Raw genomic sequence first — 19,632 nt, forward strand, 5'->3', positions numbered from 1 at the left:
AATGGCCTGCATGATTGGGGAGCTATATTTACTATGTTGAAGAATAGTGAACCCATGGAGTGGTGGTTTTAAACAATCAGATTAAAGGCAGAGGCTTGGATTCAGAATTCCCATGAGTGGAGTTCTGCTGGAAGAAGAAGGGTGAAGCAAGTTTTGCCAATTCCTCTTCCCCACTGCAGCTCCTTCAAAACCTGTTCTGGAGGATTGGTGACACTTTGGAATGGTGTTGGAGATGAAGGAGAAATAGACAAATATTGTGAGTGTCCTCCAGTTATTGAGCCCTTCCTTGCACAGAAAGGATACTCTGGGTCCAACCCACATGACACACACATACACAACCAACTTTTACAGAAATGACAAGCCCATAACAATACAGGAAACACGAGATAAACTAGGGGACACTCCAATGGTGGCTAACCCACCACCAACTACAAGCCTTACTAAACAACCCAGCAACAAAAGCAGCAGCTAGCAGGCCACTGACTAGCTTTGAGAAACTCCTCCCAACAACAGAAGGACACAGTAAAGGGGTGGTCTCTACAATATATAAAATACTACTCCAAGACACTACAGACCCCTTTACCACAATTAAAAATCAATGGGAGCAGTAATTAAACCATACCAAATGGTCTAGACTATGGTCTAAACCACCATTCAAATCTATCTCAGCCAAAAGACGAGAAGCTACCCTAAAACATATATACAAATGTTACCTAACACCACAGACGCTAGCACAGATATACCCAGGAACTTCATCTAAATGCTGGAGAGGCTGCACCACAATAGGCACATACCTCCACATGTGGTGGCAATCCTTCTGGATATCAGTGCTGCAGGAAATTTCCAAAATAACAAAACAGGTAATAGAAGCAACTCCAGAACACACCCTATTAAATATCTTCCAGGACAACAACACACACGCACACAACAAGAAATTCATAAGTCAGTTACTCTCATGCGGCTAGAAATATCATAACTAGACACTGGAAGGACCTATCAGGAGTAAACATAGACCACTGGTACCAAAATGTATGGGAAACCACAACACTAGAAAAGCTAACCAACAAACTCAAACTAGCATGGGGAAAAGCTACAGAGGATGCCTTCACCCCAGTGTGGTTCCCCTTTATTACATACTCAGCACAACAGGACAATGACCTATCCGCCCCAACAGCATACAAATCAATATGGCTAACCTGACCCAACAACTTAGCCCACTTCCCTCACACAAATAAGCCACACCACTATCAACTAAACACAACCAACCAAGCTCGGGAACCCCTAACCTCTCGCAATATCAATAAAAATAAATAAATACACAAAGGACATGCCCGTGTGATGCTGACACAACCCCCCCCCACATTAAGAAACTGCAAGGTGTCTATGACAAAAATGTCTCTCACCAAACATAATCGAACTGTGAAAAAGACTATGAATTGAAAGTGGAGACAATAGATGTACCATTCCGTTTAATTTTTTGCTTTGTAACACAAAACCCCCCAATTTTTTAAAGGGAGGGACCTTTTGTATTTCCAAATATTCTGAGAGATTAAAATTCACAAGCATTCCTCAGTAAATGAGCTGCTACTGAATCACAGAATCATAGAACTTCTGGAGTTGGAAGGTCTCCTAAAGGTCATCTAAACCCCCTGCAATGCAGGAATCTCAAGAAGCAGTTTACCAACAAATTTGTTTGTTTGTTGTTTTGAAGTGGTCCATGTTCCAGGGAAGTCTGAGTTACTAGGCTATTCCTTAGGGGTTGCCAAGGCCTATTTTATGAACTGTGAGCAGCCCATTTCCATCCAAGCTGATCGTAATAAGAACCCTGTAACATGTTCACTTGTTCCCCTTTCCCCTCCACGTCAGATTTTCCTTTCCTAAAGTTGTAAGCCTAAGGGCAGGGACTGTTTTTAAAATATTTTAAAATAAGCCACTCTGAGAGTTGTTCTGGCTAAAGAGCTTTGAAAAAAGAACAAATGAAATATAATAAAACAAATAAAATAAAAAAAATAAAAAAATTCCTTCTAGTAGTACCTTAGAGACCAACTAAGTTAGTTACTGGTATGAGCTTTCGTAGAGGATACTTTTCCGACATTATGTTTCCGTACAGCCTTAGATAGGAGTATGTATGTTCTTTTCTCCAAAATGTAATTTCAGGTTCAGCCTTAAAAGCTGTTACAATTTTCATACATTATGTAGCAACCTTACATATATTTCATTTTTTACTTGCAAGGGAATTGTCTGGATGAATAGTACATGTATCTACTTGCTAATGGACTCATCATCAACAGCAATGCTTTAGGAGCAATTCTGTAGACTTTTCACAAGTGATCCTGAAATTGCTTCTCACATTCCCCATATCTGTAATTTAAAAATAAAACCTGCATTGGCTGGAATGCACATAATGGCTTTTAACTCCATTTGCACTGAACGTCAGTACTGAGATGCGCTTTGTTTCAGCATCACTTAAGAAAGCGTTTGAAGTTGTATATAGTGCTGATTTAGAAACAGATATTGGTGTACTTGTGCAAATGTCTGGAAACATGGTGGGAGCCTTCCCACGCTCTAAAACATATAATAGGAGAAGCAGCCGTTTGGCTTGTGTACTTACCTGCACAAGGTTTTGCAGCTCTGAATAGACCAACCATATTTTTTCCAGTGTGCTTCTAACAGCTTTCACAAGAGGGAGCTATTCACCTACAGTAGTCAAAACACACTGAGTCAGTTGAATAAATACTTGAAAACTATGGCAAAACATAAAACCAGTACCTTGTTTTTCACCCTTGTTTTAAATCATTTTATAACTTCATTAGAAGTAAATATTTGAGTAAAAGCAACAAAGAGCTTTATAGCACATTAAACACTAACAAATTTATTATAGCTTAAGCTTTTCGTGGGCTACAGTCCACTTCATCAGATGCATAAAGTATCCTGAAATGCAGGAACATATATACGTTGCTGGTGTGTGGGTCAGCAGAAGGAAAAACAATGTAGAAAGGCATGGGTGGTGATCATTATTATCACTCACTCTTCAGCCGCACTCTAAACCATGTTTACTCAGAAGTAGAACTCTCTCTCTCTCTGAATGCTCTCAGGTAAGTTGGGCTAGGATTGCAGCCTATGTGTGTTAATTGGTTATCAATGCCAGGATGTCTGTGTTATCAACATTATTTTGTTTTTGTCGGGTGGCGCTGTGGTCTAAACCACCGAGCCTCTTGGGCTTGCCAATCATAAGGTCGGTAATTCGAATCAGTGCAGCAGAGTGAGCTCCCGTTGTTTTGTTCCAGCTCCTGCCAACATTGCAGTTCAACAAAAGCATAGCAGCACAAATAGGCATTGCTGCAGCAGGAGGGTAAACGGCATTTCCATGCGCTCTGGCACTCATCATGATATTCCGTGCACCAGAAGCAGTTTAGTCATGCTGGCCACATGACCTGGAAAAGCTGTCTGTAGACAAACACTGGCTCCCTCGACCTGAAAGCAGAGATGAGCACCGCATCCCATAGCTGAATTCGACTGGACTTAACCATCCATGGGTCCTTTACCTTTTACCTTTGTGAATTACCAGTTACCTACATAATTGTCACTTTCTCTGTACTTTCTGCATTTTTCCCCCCTCTCATTTCTGTGTACAGTCCCTCTACTGACCATATACCTGCAACAAATGTTGTACTGTATGAATCTGACTAAGTAGTCCACAAAAGCTTATGGAACAATAAATTTGTGAAGTGTTCAACATGTCAAAATACACTTTCTTGCAAGACAATTTAAGATGGTTACCGTACTTCCCTGGAGAATATTTTAGTGTTTCTTAAATGCAAACAGCTAAGTTTTAATTAAATGTTAAGCTGCAAAAGAGATGAGGGCTGCTATCCTACACCCACTTACCTATGTGTAAGCCCAACTGAACTCAGAGGGACCTAATTCTGTGTAGGCAGTTAAAGCCCCTTATGCTGTAGGAGAGCTTAGCAAATTTGACTTGGGTGAAATATTTCTACACAGCTCTTAAGAAGCAGGAAAGTTGAAGCATAGGGCATTCCTGAACATCTATTCAGAAGAAGGTCCCACTGAATCAGCAGTTGGAAGGGGCCCAGCTGTCTGCACAACTCAAAAGTTCAATGGGGATTCATTCCAGGCTTAGAAGGTTTGTGAGGAGCCTCCACACAGAGGGGGCAAATGCAGCCTCTCTATTCAGCCCTTAGGAGTCTCCCCAGCTGACACTCTTTCTCCTCAGGGCACACCCTTCACTGGCCCTGTTCTGCAACCACCTCAGGTGCTTTTGCCTGGCTGGAATGTGTCTTTGAACTTTGATAATGCCTCTTGCTTGCTTGAATGGAGGATGTGTGTGTGTGTGTGTGTGTGTGTGTGTGTGTGTGTGTAGAAATCTTTGAATTGTTACATTGCTGGAATGCAGCCTGCTGTACAAAGGAAAGAATCACACCTGTTGCTCTACCCACTTTTCGCCTCTGGCTTTGCCCACCTTTAGCATGTGGGCCCCGCAAAGCTTGCTTGTGACAGAATGCGGCCCTCAGGCTGAAAAGGGTCCCCCACCCCTGGAGTATAGGGTTGCAGCCTTGGATACGTCCGGAGACAGCATTTGGCCTAGAACTATGTCTACAATTGCCAGCATGCAATCAGACAAATAAATGGATTGCTATTACTGGTGACTGAAAACGTTAAACTAGGAAAAAGAGAGAGAGATAGAGAATTAAAGTGATAGCAAAATTAACTGATGGTATTTGTTGTTGCTGCTGCTGCTGAGTTTAAGGTACTGTCTATGGAAGGAGGGCAGTGATTTCCATCCAGGCGTTCCATTCATTTGTTAAAGCAAAGCAAAGGCTTTGTAAATAAATGGTATTCTATCAAGATGCATTATCAATATGCTGAAGCCAAACCAATACATCCAATTCTCATAAAGTCCAATGAAATTTGGAAGTTACAACACACAATGAAATGCTTATGTAGGCAGGCTTCTGCTTGCTCTGAAAGGCTTTCTTTTCTCCTTGTCTGGCTGAAACAGCATGAACAGCTCACATACTGAGCTGCCCATGATGAGCTCAACTTCTTTACTATTTGCTTAATACAAATCTGCTATGCAGACTTCCCTCTAATTTTGGGGAGTAGAGGAGGCCTAGCATCTTTCTGCAACATCACAATCCTATATACGCCTCCTTGAATGTAAGCCCCATTAACTTCAATGGGACTTGCTCCCAGATAAATGCATCTAGGATTGCTACCCAAGTTCTCCCTGGTGCAGCGCACACCGCTTGCCTTTGTACATTGTAGCCTTAAATTATTGAACAAATTGCCAACAGCACAAACCACTTGGACTCTGCTTTGATATCTAAAACTTTAGAACAGTAGGTTTATTAATACCTTGGAGGTGGGTTCAATTCTTTTCTTCCTTTGCCCCAGCTGTGGATTCTTTACAAAGTCTGCATATGGAAAACACCCATGTCAGTATATTTTAGGTATAAATAAGGACACGCTGCCCCAGGGAGCAACCCATTTAGAAGCTAATCATCAAAGCCTACTTGTGGCTGAACTTTCACTTACATGAAAAAGAGCCTTTAAAAGACTTTCACCTGTCTGTATTTCAAGTGCACTATTAATGAACTAGCAACCTTCTCCGGGTGTTTTCTAGCTGCATTTTCAAATCAGAAAGTCCCTTCCTTCCAACCACAGTGGCTTCTCTTGTTATAGACAGAAAAGATTAGTAACTTGTGAATCTGATTCTCCTGAACAGTTTTTATGCAAACACTGAACCCAGAAAGGATTGCATTCATATTATTCCCGATAGTAAATGCAAATAAAGCAAATGGCCAGATTAACTGGAGGTTTGCTCAGTACCTTTTGAAAGGTGCTAGAATCCTCAGCAACTAGCTGATCTGCCTAATCAGAAGATTCACACAGTACTGGACCGGACCACTTTTGAACAGAGGTGAGGAGCTGCATGGCTGAATGTTCCGCCTGTATCAATATGTACATGAAGAAATAGCTCTCCCTCATGCAGCCTTCTCCCTCATGCTGGCTTTGACCATGGGGAAGATTTCAATCATGCACTCGCCACATGCATTCCAAACATATGCAGTGCCAAGAGAGCTGTGCTAAGTGATTCCTCTGGATCTGTATATTGCTATGGAAGAAAGTTGCAGAGCAAGGACTTTTCAGGATGATAGCTGGGAAGAGCATCGTTCATATTTATGTGGCATTTCCAAAATGACTATTAGAAAAATACCCACTGGCCAGTTTATTAATATCTGCACTCAGGGTTGCCACCTCCCTTCCTAACAGATTCCTGCACCTTCAACAGCTGAACAGAATTGAGAAGCTCAGCAGGTATAGCCACACACATAATCAGGAAGCACCTACTGAATTCAGAATAATGTTCATTGGTACAAACTATGTTTTCCAGTCCAGCAGGTATGCTTTTCTGTGAAACGACTGTTTTCTTTGTGGGGGACCCTGTGCTGTTTTGTGCTCTGATAGGGCATGTAACATTTAAGATACTTGAATTATTTCCTGGATTAAATTATGAGATGGCTTTAAAATATGTGTATGGGTAATGAAAGAATTAAGTCTAGCTGGAAAGAGTTTTGTTCTTATCTGGTTCCTTCTATCATGGGCATTTCACACCTCTGGTTTGTCTTGTATTGTTGCATTTCTAGGACAATTTATATATTTTCTGCATTGGGATGGAAACTTTGCCCACCTTCTCAAAGCTTGGCAACCCTCAAGTGGGAAGGAACTGCATCATAGCCCCACCCATGTAGTTCCTGCATACAAACTTTTCTAGAGAAACATGGAAGAAGCTGCAGGTGACCTTTGGCATTGCTGATGACTTGGCAATTTGTTTTAAAAAATCAAAGTTTATTGAAGTATTTTAAACCAATATTCCAATGACTGTAAATTCCCCAGGATTCAGGAAAGAAGAGACTTGGTTATACTAAATAAATGATTTGCATTGTGGTAAATTATTTGCAATATAATGATGCAGTTTTAACATTGAGGCAACAATTTCTACTACAGTCACAAAAAAGAGGCATGAAATTTTACAGGCAGAAATAAGTATGTGTGTGTGGTGTGTGCATACACACACACACACAGAGAGAGAGCGTGCACAATGTTCTGGTTGGTTTTTAATATAACAAAGAACAATGTACAATTTCTTTCCATAATTAGTCAAGTTACACTCCAAACTCCCTGCTACCCCATTTGTTTACCTCTAGCTTCTATAACTCCTTACAAACATATTTTAATTTTAAAGTGAAAGGGTTGTTACTTCTGTTTGGGAGTGAGGTAGTTCTTGTATGTCAAGCAGAAATTCAACTGGTAGTGCTTTCCCCAGCATGTGAAGAACAGGGGGTAGGCAGACTTCAGGCTTTCAGAGTCCACTTTGTTTTCTACTATAACCTTCAGATCTGCCAGGAGTGAGGTACAAAAGACATATTCTTAGGAGTCAAGAATTCCAAGCCCAATAGTTTGTCTTGACTACCAGAAATGAAGAGAGTCCACAGTCCTTCGAGACACAAAATCCAGTACAGTACTGGCTATCCAAAAATTTATTCATTAAAGAAGTATGATACACAGCTTATCTACTGTAAACTACCCAGAAATCTATCCTCAAATCCCTTATGCCTAACCCAAGAGAAGACAAAATAAAAGGGAAAACTTCACCCCTTGAATTTCTGTTTAACAGAGTTTTTAAAGGTACAAGAATCCTGTCTGAGAGATAAAACTGTAGCAAGCCTATTCTTAGGTTCCCAAGATATTTAGCAATGGATTTTTAAAAATCCTTTATTTCCTTCTGCCTAAAGACAGCTCATTAGCAGCACGCTGGTAAAATATTTTCTGTCTCTAACCTCTGGCTTACCTTGGAGTAAACCCCACTGAAGCCAGTGGGAATCGCTTCTTAGTTGAGCAACACAGGATTGTGCTGTTAGCAGGATACATTTTCCTTACCAAATGCACTGTTTCCATAAGAAATGTGAAAGGCTTACAGTGTGATTCTAAGAACATTTGCTTACGTAGTCCATAGTGTGTGTGCAGGACAGAAGCCCTCATAGTTTAAAATATGGATATTCCTAAACAGGGAAATCATAAATATTCCTAAACTGCAGATCTCTTTGGTAGTTTAAGAGTATTAACAACAGAATATACACATTTCCTTGTCTCTGCATTCCCTATTGTGTTCTACTTGCATTTGAGGAAGACTATCTCTCTCATTGCATCAACTTACGTGCAAGTGATTTTCAGGTTTCTTCATGTCAATCATACTAGTGGAAAATTCCTCCATTCATTTAAAAAGATAAACAGTTGTAACTTTCAAATTTGGTTAATGCGACATCTATTACTGGCTTGGGCTGTCAGCATTCCAAAAAAGGGATATCACCCTGATCTCCAGCCTATCAGGATGCACTAGGCTGAGCCTTGGAAGGGAAACCTAAACATTACAGGTGTATAAGTACCAGAGCTAGCCAGCACAGATGATGCACCTGTCTCAGGGAAAGGAGTAACACAGGTGTGTTGAAACTTGGTCAACTGCCAGAGCTAGATTATGAGCTCATTTGATCCACAGATACATTCACCACACCGCTGCAGCCCGCAATTTCCTAACATTGGGCAGGAACCTCCTGAAATGAACATCTACTATGAAAATTTCTTTCATCCACAGAATATTCCTAGTCCACAGAGGCCTACAAACTTTGAAACAGGGGACTACAATGCTACACCCAACCCTTACTTGTGGTTAAATGGACCTTCCATTAACAGTCCACCTTACCTACCGGGAACCAATGGCAGCCCATACATCCCACCAGCCTATGGGATGCAAAGGCAGCTCTTGCCTAACATGCACGGCTTGGCAGGGAATGAAATGGGCTGGCTCCCAATGCCTTCTCAAGAAGAGCTGATGAAGCTGGTCAGACCACCTTATTCCTATTCTGCGCTCATTGCCATGGCCATCCACGGAGCCCCGGACAAGAGACTGACCCTCAGTCAAATCTACCAGTATGTCGCTGACAACTTCCCATTCTACAACAAAAGCAAAGCTGGTTGGCAGAATTCCATACGGCACAACTTGTCTCTCAATGACTGCTTCAAGAAGGTGCCCCGGGATGAAGATGACCCAGGTAAGAAGACTTTTTAATAATAATTTTACCCCTCAGCCTCCCTTAAGAGGACAATCGCCCATAAGTTCCCTAAGGTATCTAGTAGGCTAAATGTGATTCTGATCCAGTTTCCAGCAAAGCACAGGCAGAGTCCTATGAACCTTTGAATGGTAGCTATGCTGTTTGTCCTCTCCTTCGCCAGACTTGATAATCCTAAATTGCTCCCTAATACCTGTTTGTTTGGTTACCACCAGGGAAATAAAGTTATTGGGGTGCCAGGGTGTGGGGAGAAAAATGGTTTGCTTTTGGAATCTGGTGATGTGTCTAAAATAATTTTTTTTGTAAGATTCTACAATCCCTATTTTCTATAGGCTCCCTCCCTTCCAAATTGCCATTCATAGCAGCAATTGAATACCCTTAGTAACTTCTTCATTAACCCTTGATCCTATGACTTTAATAGTAGGTTGATTCAAAGACATTGGCAAGTGATAATCTTTTCCATGCTGTGAAATTCTTTCCTTGTTGATTAAAGATCACACAAGCAACCAGGGCTGTTTTTGGGGGGTGGGGGTGTCTGGTCCATAGGTGGCCTAGAATTCATTAGTTCCTTTGTCTTGATTATAAAAACACTTGAGCTGTTTTTTTAAGGAACTCACTTTCAGGGCTGATTTCTTGTTGGGTGTTACTGGGGGACACAATCACTCTGCCTGCTTGCTGTCTTGCCTGAGGGCAAATAGTGCCTTGTCTCAGTAAAATCTGCTGATGTTAATGAAGGGTTTGTAAAGTGTTTTTGGTGGTGGGGGCAGGGAGTGGAGTGAGCTATTAGGACTGAAATACCAAGCTGCATTGAAGTAAAAGTTCAGCTTCAGTTTACCTAAAGCCTGGACAGGGGCTGGCTATAAGGATCTGGACAGATTTGAATACAAGCAGAGAGTCTCTGTCTTTCTTACAGGGTGTTTCCCAATGTGTTGCTTTTTCTGAATCCAAGCCAGAATAAGCCCTGAGAACCATCTCTTTGTTGGCTGTGATTTATATTTACATTCTGCTGCTCTTGTTCTAACAGGGAAGGGCAATTACTGGACTCTGGATCCGAACTGTGAGAAGATGTTTGACAATGGAAACTTTCGGCGGAAGAGGAAGAAGAAGTCTGACTGCAGCGCCAGCACAGCGTCTCTTGCTTCTGACAAATCAGAGGACAGCGCCTTAACTGGCAGCCCCAAGGCGGCAGCAGAGCACCAAGACCTGTTGGAGAACTCATCTTCTGGAGCAGAAAGCTCCCCTGAAAAGAGATCTCCACCACCATCTTCGACCACTCCCTGCCTCAACAACTTCCTGTCAAGCATGACAGCGTATGTGAATGGGTCCAATTCAGTCAGCCGCTCAGTGGCCCTAGGACTTGGCACCGATGCTGGTGACAAAATGGGACAGAACGTGGTAGGCTTCAACTCATACACCCCTCTTGCCAACATCTCCAGCCATGGCAGTGGAGAGCCATGGTCCAATTCCATGTCCTCTGGTCATCTTGGCTATGGCAGCTCAGTTCTCAACCAGTTCAACAGCAGCTTTTACAACAGCCTCGCTGCAAATAATACTCTATATTCCAGAGAGGGAACTGAGGTGTAAACAGAGGGAGGTCTTGTGGAAAGAGGGGAAAGTGTAAGGATACAGGGAGAGAAAATATTGTCGGGAAAGGTGCTTCACGTTAGCCCCCTCACTTTTTTCAATTTATGTTAAGATACACCAGAAAGGCATCTCTGTCCTGGCCAATGTTTTCAGGTAGTGGCCATGACTAACAGCAGACTTCCACTTGTCTTAGGATCTGTACAGGACAGCATATCATTTTTAACTCCATAGTAATCACTGCTTCAATACTTTCTGACATTAAAACAGAATGGAATCATCACTTTACACCTAAGACCACCTTGGAAAAGCGACTCTTCTATTGCTTGCTCACCATACAAAGGGGGGGGGGGTGACTAATGCTTCATGAAATGGTCTTGATTCTGCTTTCGTGCTTAACTGAAAACAAGGCCTGGTTTGGTCATTGGCAAGTACTTTTAAATCTCATTGATTTTCAATTGGAGAGTTGATGCTTCTCAGCTAAAACCAATGGGATTTAAAAGAACTTAACATTGACCAGATCATGTTCATGAGATCTGCTACTTTCTTCAAAATATGCACATGCATTCTGATGGTTCTGTGAAACATGATATAACAACACTTGGGGGGGGGGGAGTGTAACAAAGGGTAGGAAGTACTAGAAACTTCTGTTCCTTCTTAATAAAATCCATATTTAAAAGCCTGGCCTTTAATCTTTTATGTTTACAGATGTGAGGGTAAAAAGATTTCGGAACAGGAATTGATAGTTTGGGTCTGTTTCAAAACCCATTACTATTACTGGTATTTAAAAATAAATAAATCTAAAACTCAGTTTGAAGTCATGCTAGTCCAGGTAGCCAACCTGACATAGAAGTTGTCACTGGTAATTTTGTTAGCATGGTGTTTGGGTGGAAAGGTAAAATTTCTATGTACTCGCCAAGTTTCAACACTGCTATTTTATGAGAACCTAAGAATCTTTCATGTTGGTTGCTACTGCATTTTCCAAGGGGGGAAAAGAAGCCTTTTTATTTTACAGTTCTTAAACAATCTCTGCCCACGGTATTAACACAAATGGGGCATTCTTTTATTTCTTTTTTTTTAACCTGAAGGTTAATTTATGTACACCTTTCTTATACAATACTGTAAAGCATAAACTTGGGGCAGTTTTGCAGTGCAATCCTATACATGTCTACTCAGACGTAAGTCACATTAAGTTCAATGGGCTTTACTCCGAGATAAGTGGGTAAAGGATTGCAGCCCTAACAAATGCTCTCTGGCAAGGTTGCCAAGGGGACCTTTATGTATTATGACGACAAAGAAAACACTGTCGCTTGATATTTTTATTCTGCATATTTTGGTTACATTAAGGGCACATGCAGGGAAGTATTTTTTAATAAAATATTTGTTTGTAAAAACTGTGTGCGTATTGTACTTGAAGTTGACAGTAAGTGCCAAAACAAATAAGATGAAAATGGATTATTGTGATGTTCTTCTGACAACAGCTCAAGATCAGGAGATTTAACTTGTACTTAACTTGCAGGCTGGTGGGGAACTAGCACAACAAATTCTCATTCAAAGGGCCAAACAGGGCAACATTTGCTTGCTGGCTCTTTAATATCAGTGAGCTACATGCCCTGATCACAAAATAACACCTACAAAGCAGGACACAAATGTCAAATGGGTCAGCTATAGTTATCGCATACCACTTCCCAAACTTAAAAGCCGGTATTAAGTTGCATACAAAAGAGTGACACAAATTGCCTAACTAGTAAAAGAGGGAAATACATAATAATGATCCAGCTAAATTAAATTAGTCCCGATTACAATGGAACACAGCCAACCACATGGCCTTCCACTGGAGTAAGATTTGACTGCACCATGCTCAAAATCTGTCTCTGGGCGAAGGATGTTGTCATGGCTGTTTATGAGTAAATATGTGTTTTATGCAATATAGTAGTAGTAGTAATAATAATAATAATTAATAATTTACTATTTATACCCCGCCCATCTGGCTGGGTTTCCCCAGCCACTCTGGGCAGCTTCCAACAAAATATTAAAATACAGTAGTCCAGTCCATCAAACATTAAAAGCTTCCCTAAACAGGGCTACCTTCAGATGTCTTCTCCCAGACACCTGGGAGCGCTTTGCACAAGCGGAACTTCCACTTTGTGCACAAGCAGAAGCCATTCTGCTTGCTGACTTATTTTGCTGAGTACTGCTTGTCTGGTGGAATACTGACTTAACTTGCTGCAGACATAAAGACTCCCTCCCAGCCACAGAAAGCTTTTTGATCCAGCAGAGGGATCCCACTGGAGGAGAAAGGAAAGGCTGACAAGACTGTTGGCAATCTCCTTCCCCCTGCAACCCCCAGCACAAACTCCCACCCCTGGTCCAGTAGGTTCCCCAGCCCTCTGGAACAATGGCAGACTGTTGCTTGAGGCTACAGAGGGAAGGGGAATCATCAAAAGACAGCCTCCACTCCCTCCGCCACTGGGAGCAAAGTCTAAATCCCGTCCATTATGTAAATGAGTTGGTCTACTGTAAGTTGCCTTGAACACTCTGAGAAGCTGGGGGTTTATTACAGTCCTGCCTGAGAGTGCTTGGGTGGGTGGGGAACAATAACTTTAGTCAACTATTTACATAAAGCGTAAAGTGTGAACGTGCATTAATCCACATGTCTGAAAAATGAAAGCATGCAGAAAGGAAACGTGAATGTTTTATGCAACAGAAGCAGTAAAAAAAATCCCTGCCGTACTGCTTAAGACTAAATGCTTTTCCCACTTGAAATCTCCTCCTAAGATTTTCCATCTGCCAAATCAAAGCACTTACATGACTCCTGGGTTTGGGTATAGAGTGATCTGGGGACAGAATGGCTATTCTGCATCACTTTACCCCCATGTCCCTGGTACACTGATATCCTGCTGAGTGTTAGCTCCAATGGTCCCTTTTAAGGCTGCATATGCAACCTACACTTAAAGCACATTTTCCCCCCTCACAGAATCCTGGGAACTGCAATTTGTTAAGGAGGCTGGCAATTGTAGCTCTGGGGAGGCAGGGGGATGTGCTTTTAATGTAGGGTGTGTACAGGAAATGCCAGCTGAGAACTCTCTCATGTGGCCTCAGATTTTCCTGCGTGCTTTGTGGAAATCAAGATTGGCAGCAAGCCTTTGCTGATTTTGGGGAGGGGGTCTGGTGGATGACTGACCCAGCCATGTGCTGGAGCTGGCCTTGATCATGCTCATGCACATGCTCAGCTCAGAGCCTAGTGGGAAAGCCACCAGTGGTCCAGGCCTACCAAAGCCAGGGCAGGGAGCGGTGAAATGGGCCTGCATGGAGTTCCATGGTCTTCTGCAGTAGTTTGCTTTCTCTGCCAATCTGCTTGTGCAAGGATGTGAGTAGTGGGGTGGAGCATAAAAAAGAGAACAACCTAGAAGATGAACTAGTGCTCCGGAGAGCTCACCAACCTGCAGTGCCCTTTTCCTGCTGCGCTTCTAGGCAATGTGAAAAGTATTGCCGTGAATCCTACCATGAGGGGCACGGTAAATAATGTGTGCCCGAATGGTCCATGAAATCAACCATCACTATTGACTAAACGACTAAACAACAACAACAACAACAACTGCTCTAAACAGCAGGAATAACTTTCTGACAGAAAGAGCTGTTTGGCAGTGAAATGGTCTCCCTCAGGAGGCTGTGGGCTCCGCTTCATTGGAGGATTTTAAGCAGAGGTTGGATAGCCCTCTGTCATGGGTGCTTTAGTTAAGATTCCTGCATTGCAGGGTGTTGGAGTAGATGACCCTCTGGGTCCCTTCCAACTCTACAATACTATGATTATGGAAAGGAGAGGAATATGGTGGCATCAGTTCTTCTGCCCTCAGGGGCACAGAAGCACCTCTGAGAAAGATGATCTAGGTAATAGTTCATATTGCGTCAGTCAAGTATTCCTGAACATTTTTTTACATACCATCATAATAGCATGCTCAAATTGTGCATGAGTGAGTTTTGATATATGTATTCACAGATGGTAAAGGGTAACCCAAGGTGGGTAGGGTGAAGGTGCATTATAGCTAATAGAATAAGGTATAAATCTCTAGATTTACTTTCTACATAGCACTTCTAATTTACATTTTTAAAACAAGTTCTGCTCGGCCTTAGAATTGTACAGCTGGGAGGGATCCTGAGGGTCATCTAGTCCAACCCCCTGCAATATAGGACTCCAGCCCACATAAACTGCTGTGTGAATGCAGCCTCAGATAGTGCTTAGTCAACACATTCTTAGAGGGTTATAAAGCATATGCGGAACTACTTCGTTACTGACCCTCTAAACTAATCCCTAGTTTTTGTTTGACTTGTATGTCATGACCTTCCAGCTTCAACTAATCCAACACACACAGGTGTTGGATATTGGCAGGTGTTGAGCAGTCAAGGTCTATGTACCCTTTCACCTCTCTTTTTAGGCTGAGGAGGAAGAAGTCTCTAAGCAAGTAGGAAAGATCACCAGGAAGCATTATGTCAAGGAAGGTTGTCAGGCGAAGAAATCTTTTCCACTTGAATCTGTGCACAAACTAATTGGCACACTATCCTCCTCCCTGCAAGAACCTGTCACGTCAAGCAAATGTACAGAAGGTACATGTTCAAATGAGCTCTCATGGAATATTCAGAACAAGCGATTTCCATGCCAACAGTTTAGGACTTGGACAGCTTTCATTTGGGTTTGGTGTATTGTTTTGAAATGCTCAGGTTGATATACAATACCTGAAGACTTAAATCAGGGCTGTGGATCTCCCTGTTGGACTCTCAAGTCCCATCATCTCATTGGCCATGCTAGCTGTGGCTGATGGGAGCTGGAGTCCAGCAACAACTGGAGGGCCACAGGTTTCCCATCCCAGATGTGTGCTTTTACAGCTCTGCGCTTCTTGGTAGCCTGCTAATATGCTTCTAAACAAATCTGGAACTTTTTCATTTTAAGCATAATTATTATGGCAAAGGCTGTATATTGCTATATTGTTCCAAAGGATTTACTAGAATACATGCTCATTTATCTGCTGAGAATATTGGGGCCCGTAAGGGCTCCAGTGCTCTCTCCTGTTCACAGAGGCAAACATGAAACATTTAATAACATTGATCTTGGTCTGGAAGCTGCAACTGGTGCAAGATGCTTGACTTCTCACTGGGGTAACTGTTTACCCAACTGTTTAAAGAATGGCACTGACTGCCCGTTAGCTCAAGGGGCTAGTTTTGGTATATAAAGCCCTATACAGCTTGGGACTAGGATACCCGAAATATCACCTCACCCCTTATATTCCCAATCAAATCACTATGCTCCGTAGTTGAGGACCCCCTGCAGGTACCATCTTTTCAGGAGGTCCATTCCTCACAAACTATGGAACTCGCTGCTACAAGATGTGGTGATAAGCCACTTGCTTAGATGGTCTGCAAGGGGATTAGACAAATACATGGAAGATAGATCTATCATTGGACATTAGGCATGGTGGCTAAATGGTTCAGATGCAGCAGGGCACTAAATTACAGTTACTATAGTGAGAAGGCTAGTGCCCTTGGGTTCTCATTGCAGCCTTTCTTGAGGTACCTGGTTAGTTTCTGTGGGAAAACAGGATGCTGCCCTAGATGGACCTTTGGTCTGAACCGGCAGGGCTCTTCTTATGTACTTGAGGGACAAATATCCTTTGGAACTGCCTGTTTCTTAGTTTCAGTGGATAAATATTTCTGCTGTATTGATGCAGAAGCAGCAGCCCTATACTTAACAATGAATCCCAGACCCAATGGGAAGCAACACGGTGTCTGCCTGTTTCTCTTCAAAGCATTTGAGAGAGACTTCTCCCTAACAGAATGTCATGCATTGGGATAGTCACAAATAAGACAGCAATGGGATTAAGCCTCCTCCTGAGGTACTGCAGGGTAATTTGGATGCACAGTATCTTACATACCAACAAGGGTGTTTGATGCCTTTCTTTGAACTTAAAACAGCTTATCATCTGCTGCCACATTCCAAGCTCTCAATATGCAAAATGCCATGCAAATTCAGGGCAAATTCACTCCATTTGCCTCTAACAGGAAGGAAAGGGAACAAACACTGGCTTGTTTTCTATCTATGCTGTAAGGCTTATGGTAGGAATGTTAGGAATGTTAAAGGAGTACCACATTTTCTCCATCATGTTGTGGCCTGTTCAGTGTTGTGCTGCTCAAAAGTTGGCCAATTCCCTAGTTTTATAATGGACAAAGTTTGGTTGTTGCTGCGCTTCCAAAGTGACTATCGTCTTTGTCAACGCTCATAGGAAAATCCTATAAATAGGAAATTGCTATGTCATATGATCTGATGCATAATTTCAACAGCATTTTGCATATTGGATGAAATGCAGCCTCACAGATTTCTGTACCGTAATTTCCACAAACCATAGAATGACACTCTTTCTCTGCTGAATTCTCCCTACTTAAACACCCATAAGCAATCAATTAGCTACTCAAAAGGCTCAGGGCTAGTTCACTGGGTAAACGGTATCAGTTTTAGAACTAGGATCTGCTTCTTCACTGTGCAGTAGCAACCTTACAAGCTCATTAGCACTTTTTTTGTGGATGCGAGAGGATTGTGTGTGTGGCTAGTGGTGACTGCTCTAATTAGATTATTATGTAGTCTTTTGCTGCCAAGAGTTTGTAATGAGCTTATTTAACTTTTTTTGATGCTTTATGTTTAACCTAGAGTTGTTTATTACAGTATAATTATCTTGTACTGTGCTTTCCACAAATACCACATGCATTAAGTAGGATGGGGTGGGGAGAGAAGTGAGGAGGCAGGAGAGAATAAGATTTGATTAAAATCCTGACAGAAGTCAAAGCTGAGAGATCCCTGTTCTCTGTCTTCCCACTGGTGAAATTTATTCTCCTTAAGTAAGATAGATTGCATAACAGGCCTGTGCATGATCAGCCGTCATTGATAGGACTTCAGTAATATATTCTAATAAAATCCACCAGCACACAGTTTTAGCTCAATACTATAGCTAGTGCTTTTAACACAAAGTTTCTTAGATTCAATCCCTGACATCTCCAGATAGGGCAGGGAGACCCTCCTGTCTGAAATCCTCAACAGCTTTTCTCAGTCACATTAGAAAAAGCTGAAGTAGATGGACCAGCAGCCTGATTCAGTATAAGGAAGCTTCCTATGTTCTTATTCACCATTAGGACTGTATACATGTTACTTAGGCATACAATGAATGTGCACAGAAGGGGAAATGGGATCATGCACTCCTGTCTGTCAGCACCAATTTAGACGTATACTTTAAACATGCAGACCTAAAGGGTGTGTAGTCCTTATGACTTTTACTTTTGAGAGTGGCATTTTTAAAAAATGACAAAGCAGGATTACTTGGCATTGTCGTGACTAAGCTTATAAAGGTTTGGCTTCATAAAAGGTTATAAAAGATTTCCTTATATTATATTATAATTATTGATAATATATCCTTTATATTATTAGAGAGTATTAAATATGGATTTGGCATTTAAGCCACTTACAGTAGTTTGATACCATGTAAGTGTAGCATTTTGACAGTCTTTACTGTGTGGAGAACGGGAGCTTCAATGAAATAAAGGGTCTTTTTTATTCAGGTTTGTTCGAGCAAGTTTACAAAAACTACTTTTCTGAAGGTCTGGTGTTATAAACCAGAGCACTCCATTTATGGAGAACTGGCATTTTGAATGACATATTTGTATATTTGAGTTTCTCTATATTGAAAGGTCATATACTGTACATTGTAATTAAACTTTGTAAATATCTATGAAGCAGGAGAGCCATTTCTCAAACTTCCATTGGCAGAATGGCAGTCGTATGTTGTAATTCTGCCTCTTTCTTTCATTCATTCTTTTTAGAGGCTTGTGGAATTGTGAGAAGCTAATGAGGAAGAGCATGGAGTTGGAATGATCAAGGAGATGGGTAACCTGAATATGTTGTATCACAGGAATGAAGGTGTTTTTCTCTGCTCTGTTTCAACTACTGGAACTGAACTTGACTAGTTGATATATCAATGGTAAATGGGCTTGCCTCTCTTAAAACTACCTGCCACAACTGTAACCAATTTATTGTGAATTTACAGCCTGAAGAGATCAGTTTTTAACTCATCATTACCATTCCTTAAAACGTCTTAGGAAAATGGTACAAACAGACTTTTCTATGGATTGTGTTACTGCAGAATTGTTATTTGCCTTGCAGTGTATGTTGCCTTATCATTCCTTCTTTCATTCATCTATCTCATTTTTATACCACTCTTCTTTCAAGGTGCTTAGGAAGGTATACACAGTCCCCCCCACCATTTGTTCTCACAGCAACTCTCTCAAGTAGCTTAGGCTGAAAGCTTTATGAAAGCAAGCAAACTTTATGCCTAAATGGGGATTTGAACCTGGGTCCTAGTTCTACATTCTCACCACCACACCACAAACATTCATGTCATGCAATACTTTTTGCATACTGAAGAGCTTCCTTCCCACTTTTTCACCTATCTTTGGGTATATATGTACAAACACTAACCCATGGTTTAGTGCTGCTTGCATGAACTTAAGCGAGTGAGCAAATCTGTTGTACATGGATAGGCAAACTAAAGCCCGGGGGCTGGATCCGGCCCAACCGCCTTCTAAATCTGGCTCACGGACGGTCCGAGAATCAGCGTGTTTTTACATGAATAGAATGTATGCTTTTATTAAAAATGCATCTCTGGGTTATTTGTGGGGCATAAGAATTCGTTCATCCCCCCCCCCCAAAAAAAATATAGTCCGACCCCCCACAAGGTCTGAGGGACAGTGGACCGGCCCCCTGCTGAAAAAGTTTGCTGACCCCTGCATGTGGACTCACTCTCTCCTTCTCCCACCCAGCCAGGAGGAGGACTTTGTCACAGATTAGCTTAACTTTCACAAATGC

The 19,632-nt window shown here is 41.8% G+C and overlaps 1 protein-coding gene and 1 long non-coding RNA gene across 7 annotated transcripts in view; one reads left to right on the forward strand and one right to left on the reverse strand.

Moving 5' to 3' along the window:
• LOC307209627 overlaps window positions 1-19,632 on the reverse strand; it is a 40,392-nt gene that overhangs the window by 19,447 nt on the left and 1,313 nt on the right. For 5 of the 6 annotated variants that reach the window (XR_013835652.1, XR_013835653.1, XR_013835654.1 and 2 more), the window contains exons 2-3: window positions 5,377-5,435; window positions 2,612-2,697 (exon numbers count right to left, since the gene is read on the reverse strand). This is a non-coding gene — a long non-coding RNA (uncharacterized lncRNA). Of the gene's footprint in view, window positions 1-2,611; window positions 2,698-5,376; window positions 5,436-16,060; window positions 16,143-19,632 lie in introns of all 6 variants that reach the window. The other variant, XR_013835657.1, reaches the window with a different exon arrangement.
• Window positions 8,509-10,863, forward strand: FOXI1 (forkhead box I1). Its single transcript, XM_079957345.1, has 2 exons — window positions 8,509-9,131; window positions 10,174-10,863. The coding sequence occupies exons 1-2, from the start codon at window positions 8,558-8,560 to the stop codon at window positions 10,731-10,733; spliced, it is 1,134 nt and encodes a 377-aa protein (XP_079813471.1). The 5' UTR covers window positions 8,509-8,557; the 3' UTR covers window positions 10,734-10,863.

Source organism: Podarcis cretensis (genome assembly GCF_951804945.1).
Source record: "Podarcis cretensis genome assembly, chromosome: 2".
Lineage (NCBI taxonomy): Eukaryota > Metazoa > Chordata > Lepidosauria > Squamata > Lacertidae > Podarcis > Podarcis cretensis.

Coding starts and splice junctions, on each gene's coding strand:
- FOXI1 (XM_079957345.1), top strand. CDS start 8,558: ATGAGCTCATTTGATCCACAGATACATTCACCACACCGCTGCAGCCCG. Junction 9,132..10,173: donor CCGGGATGAAGATGACCCAG/GTAAGAAGACTT, acceptor TTGTTCTAACAG/GGAAGGGCAATTACTGGACT.